The sequence below is a fragment of the Camelina sativa genome, chromosome 8, assembly GCF_030686135.1.
Source record: "Camelina sativa cultivar CO46 ecotype springtype chromosome 8, ASM3068613v1".
Taxonomy (NCBI): domain Eukaryota; kingdom Viridiplantae; phylum Streptophyta; class Magnoliopsida; order Brassicales; family Brassicaceae; genus Camelina; species Camelina sativa.
In genome coordinates, this window is record NC_141887.1 from 9,394,786 (window position 1) to 9,398,957 (window position 4,172).

Sequence of the window (4,172 nt, forward strand, 5' to 3'; positions counted from 1 at the left end):
CAATGGTTTGTGCATCAACTTAAGATTCATGTTCTTGAATTTTTAGTGGATTTCATTTATATTTACGGTACTCTTTTTGTTTTCAGGTAGTTGGTGTTATTTCATAATCACGCAAAGACAAACAAAAACGTTGTTTAGGTTGATCACTTCGATTTTTTTCTTCTTCGATTTTCTTCTTGTTTTATTATCTATCTCTTTGGTTTAATGTGATTTTAGAGCTTATTTCTTCATTTTTTGTGCATATCTAGTATGAAGCTAAAAATTCATTAAAAATATACGATTTAAATATTGCATATCCAGTAAGGAGATAACAACATCAAGAAATTTCAAAAGACATGAGTCTCTACATTGTGATTCAGCAATTTAAAAATACATTAGAAAATCAATAAAAGAAAAACGTGGCAACTAATGAAAAATAAAAGTGTAAAGACACTAAAAAATTAGCAAAAGTGCATAAATTTCACCAGACTTGTCTGCAGACTTCACCAGACTTGTCTGTAGACTTCACCAGACTTGTCTACAGACTTCACCAGACTTCACCAGACTTGTCTACAGAATTCACCAAACTTCACTAGACTTCTCTGCAGACTTCACCAGATTTGTCTACAAACATCTCTAGACTTCTTCATACTTGTCTACAGACTTCACCAGACTTGTCTGCAGACTTCACCAGATTTGTCTACAAACTTCACCAGACTTGTTTGCAGACTTTACCAGATTTGTCTACAAACTTCTCCAGACTTCACCAGACTTGTCTGCAGACTTCACCAGATTTGTCTACAAACTTCTCCAGACTTGTCTACAGACTTCACCAGACTTCACCATCAATGAATTTCTGAACTGTTTAAGACCCTTTGTGTTGTTTGTTTGTTTCAAAGATAACACCATCAAGAAATTTCAAAAGACCTGAGTCTCTACATTGTGATTCAGCAATTTAAAAACATTAGAAAATAATAAATAAATAAAATGTGGCAACTAATGAAAAATAAAAGTGTAAAGACACTAAAAAATTAACAAAGGTCTACAAACTCAGCCGCATACACTGGAGGCTCATAAGTTTTCATTCGATTAACTAGCTCAGGATCTTTTGCCGCTATCCAAAGATCGACTGCCAACTTAAAACGAGCAAACTTGATGTTTTCATCGTCAATCAAATCAAAGGTAGATTACGCATGTGACACTCGATATACTTCAGGGCATAAACTCCACAATCACAATTTGAGCGATTTAATTTAGGTGGCATAGGGACCTCAATGATCTCGTATTGACTCAACAACGGAGCTTTCCCATCAATTTTTTTGTGAATCTCCTTCACAAGACGAGGGATGACATTGGCGAATGACTCAACGTGTCTTCTATTGTGGTATTGATTACAATCGAAGACTTCAATTATTCTTAGGACGAAGTTAATGCAAATTGAGATCCAATGATCATCGTTAGTGAAGACCGGTGCATAAATTCTGTCCAAATCTACAGCCCAGCTTTTTCCTGTCTTTCCATGAGATGGCAATTCACCTTTGGCATAGCCTAACAAAATTTTATTCCAAGTGTGGGTTCATCCTGCCGATCTAAACTTGAAGTACTCGCTTTTGATGTGCACGCTAAACTGACAATTCATGAAACCAACACGATCCAACTTTAAGCGGCCTAAAGATGTATGCTCCCGAAATATATACATCATTGCATCCATTTCCTAAAAATATTTAAAGAAAGAGGTTTGTCCAACTTAAAATAAGGTTGTACGTTCTTTTGGAAAATATAAAGTATGATTTTTCAAAATATTGACACATACCTCGTTTCCAAGCCATTTATTGCCCATCATGACTCGGTCAAACAATTCTCGATCAAGTAAAGTTGGACCCAATTGAATGTTTTTGTAAACGTAAAACAATTGTAAGGTTACAAATTTTTTTTGATAAATCATAACATGTATATAAAAATGTATGAATCACGTACTCGAGATGCCTACTCCACTCTTCAAAAGCATTTCATACATCATCAGCAACAAAAGTCAACACCGCATCCGGTTCATCTTTACCCGCGTCTCAGGGACTCAGTATGGGATCAAATCCGGTCACAACAGACTTTTGAGATAAGTGTCCTATTGTGTTCTTTAGGTAGTCTTGTGTATCTACATTAAGGTTTATCTCAAGAGGCAGAGTAAACAGATTATCTGATTCAAACAGTTCAACCTGTCAAAAAAAATTAAAATTAAGAAAAGCTTTGGTTAAAGTTTACAACACATAAGTTAAAAAGTATTATTTTGTGTTTACAACATACACATACAAAAAAGGATACAACAAAAGGGAAAGACCACACATAAGATTACAATATAACTAGATCGAACAAGGTATTGAGCTATTTCTTACGTACAGAAGTTTTGGGCTTCACTTGTGATGGACTAGGATCCACTTCTGCTGGACTAGGATCCATTTATGCTGGTCTGGATATCAAGGCCTTGATATCTGATACATCTTTCTCCAATGTTTGCAATCGTTCCCCAAATGTCTCTGTGGAGCTATTGAAAGAAGAGTCAATCAACTCCTTAAAGAACCGCTTCATGTCATCTCCACAAGAACAATGAGAAGTTGATGCTCACTGAGATAGCACCATCCTTTTGCGTGTCTCTGCTCCATGATCGACTTGCTTCTTCTTCATCTTCTTCAAGCTAGACACTTCTGGGGTATTAGGTTGCTTCTCACCACTCTCCAAACCAACCGAAACTTCATTGTCCCCTCCAACAGTCTGAGATTATTTTTCAACATCCTCAATATTATCATCTTCCACACCATATCCTTCGACACTCTCCCAAATATGATCTCCAAAATCGTAGCTAGATCTGATCAAAGCATCCCAGTTGTCCACTTCACAATCTTCAATTTCATCACTCCTCAAATATTCAATGGACTCCAATACATCAAAGTTTCTGGTGGAGGAAATGTATGCATGAACAACATCCTGCGAAAACAAAAACAAAAAATCAATTCAACATACATTCATGTTCGTTTATCAATTAGTAAAAAAAATTCAACATATTCGAATATATTCAAAAAAAAAACTAGTCAACTAACCTTGTTTCCAATTGATTTTTCTACAAGGAGGAGTTCATCATATAATACTTTTGCAGCACCTTTCCAATTAGAGCATAGACAAACTGTAATCTCTTTGTCAATCTTCTCTCCCATAAGTTGTCCAATGACAGGAATGGCTTCCATAACCCAAACTTGAATAGCGTATGAGAAACCATTGAGGATGTAACTTATGGGGTTCTTCAGTTTTTTTCTTGCTTCCATTATAGAGCTAACTAAATGGTCAAAAGCTACCAGACCCCAAGGATAACTCCTAACCTTCTCAAGATCCATGACCAACTTGATGTATGAATGTGGTATAGCTTTCTTCTCATCCTTAGCCACTACCAACCCAGCAATTACACAAACATACACAAACCGAATCTTATCTTCTTTTTTTCTCCACGATGGAGCTGCTTCAAGGTGGGTCTTCATCAAACTTTGAATGGTAATGATACCACCTCTCTTCAACAATTTACTCCAAAACCCATTATCATTTGTCCATTCCTCAGAATCACCACTAAATTCATCATTGAACTTTAGCCCAGTAACTACATGAAATTCTTGCATTGAGAATCTAAGCGGCTTCTTACCAAACACAAACCACAGCTCATGTCTTCGCTTAGTCACCAACTGCCTACACATGATGCTATGTATCAACCGAGCTGAGTACCCAAGACCATTCTCATACAATGCAAAAATACTGGCGAAAACTGGATCACCCTTCACAATCTCATACTTCTCTCGTAATGCATTCTTGATTTTGTTCAAAATAGACATTCGACATGAGTTATTAATCTGCCCAACTTGTGGCTCACTTCCATCTTCCATAAGCCGCTTAGGATACTTCAATTGTTCCATTCCTGCCGAATATAGTAAAATATAGTAAAATATGTTGAGGACATTGACATTTGCGACTTATGATCAGAACATGCTCTCAGCCATGGTCAGTCTCTGAAGAATATAATTGACTGGAAAGAGAATATAAAGAGGGTCATGACTGATATAGAGAGGTTTCCTGAACTAAGAAGATCAAAAATTGAAATCGAGTTTTTAAAAAATTACATAACCTTATGAAACTAAGGAATCATAAAACCAACATTT

General features: G+C 36.1%; 1 protein-coding gene across 1 annotated transcript; it reads right to left on the reverse strand.

Moving 5' to 3' along the window:
- Positions 1-2,751: 2,751 nt before the first annotated feature.
- On the reverse strand, positions 2,752-3,929 carry LOC147939842 (uncharacterized). The gene is made up of 2 exons (XM_087461052.1): positions 3,072-3,929; positions 2,752-2,958 (listed from the first exon to the last, which is right to left on the reverse strand). Exons 1-2 carry the CDS (start codon positions 3,927-3,929, stop codon positions 2,752-2,754), a joined length of 1,065 nt encoding a protein of 354 aa, XP_087317178.1.
- Between the last annotated feature and the right edge of the window lie 243 nt (positions 3,930-4,172).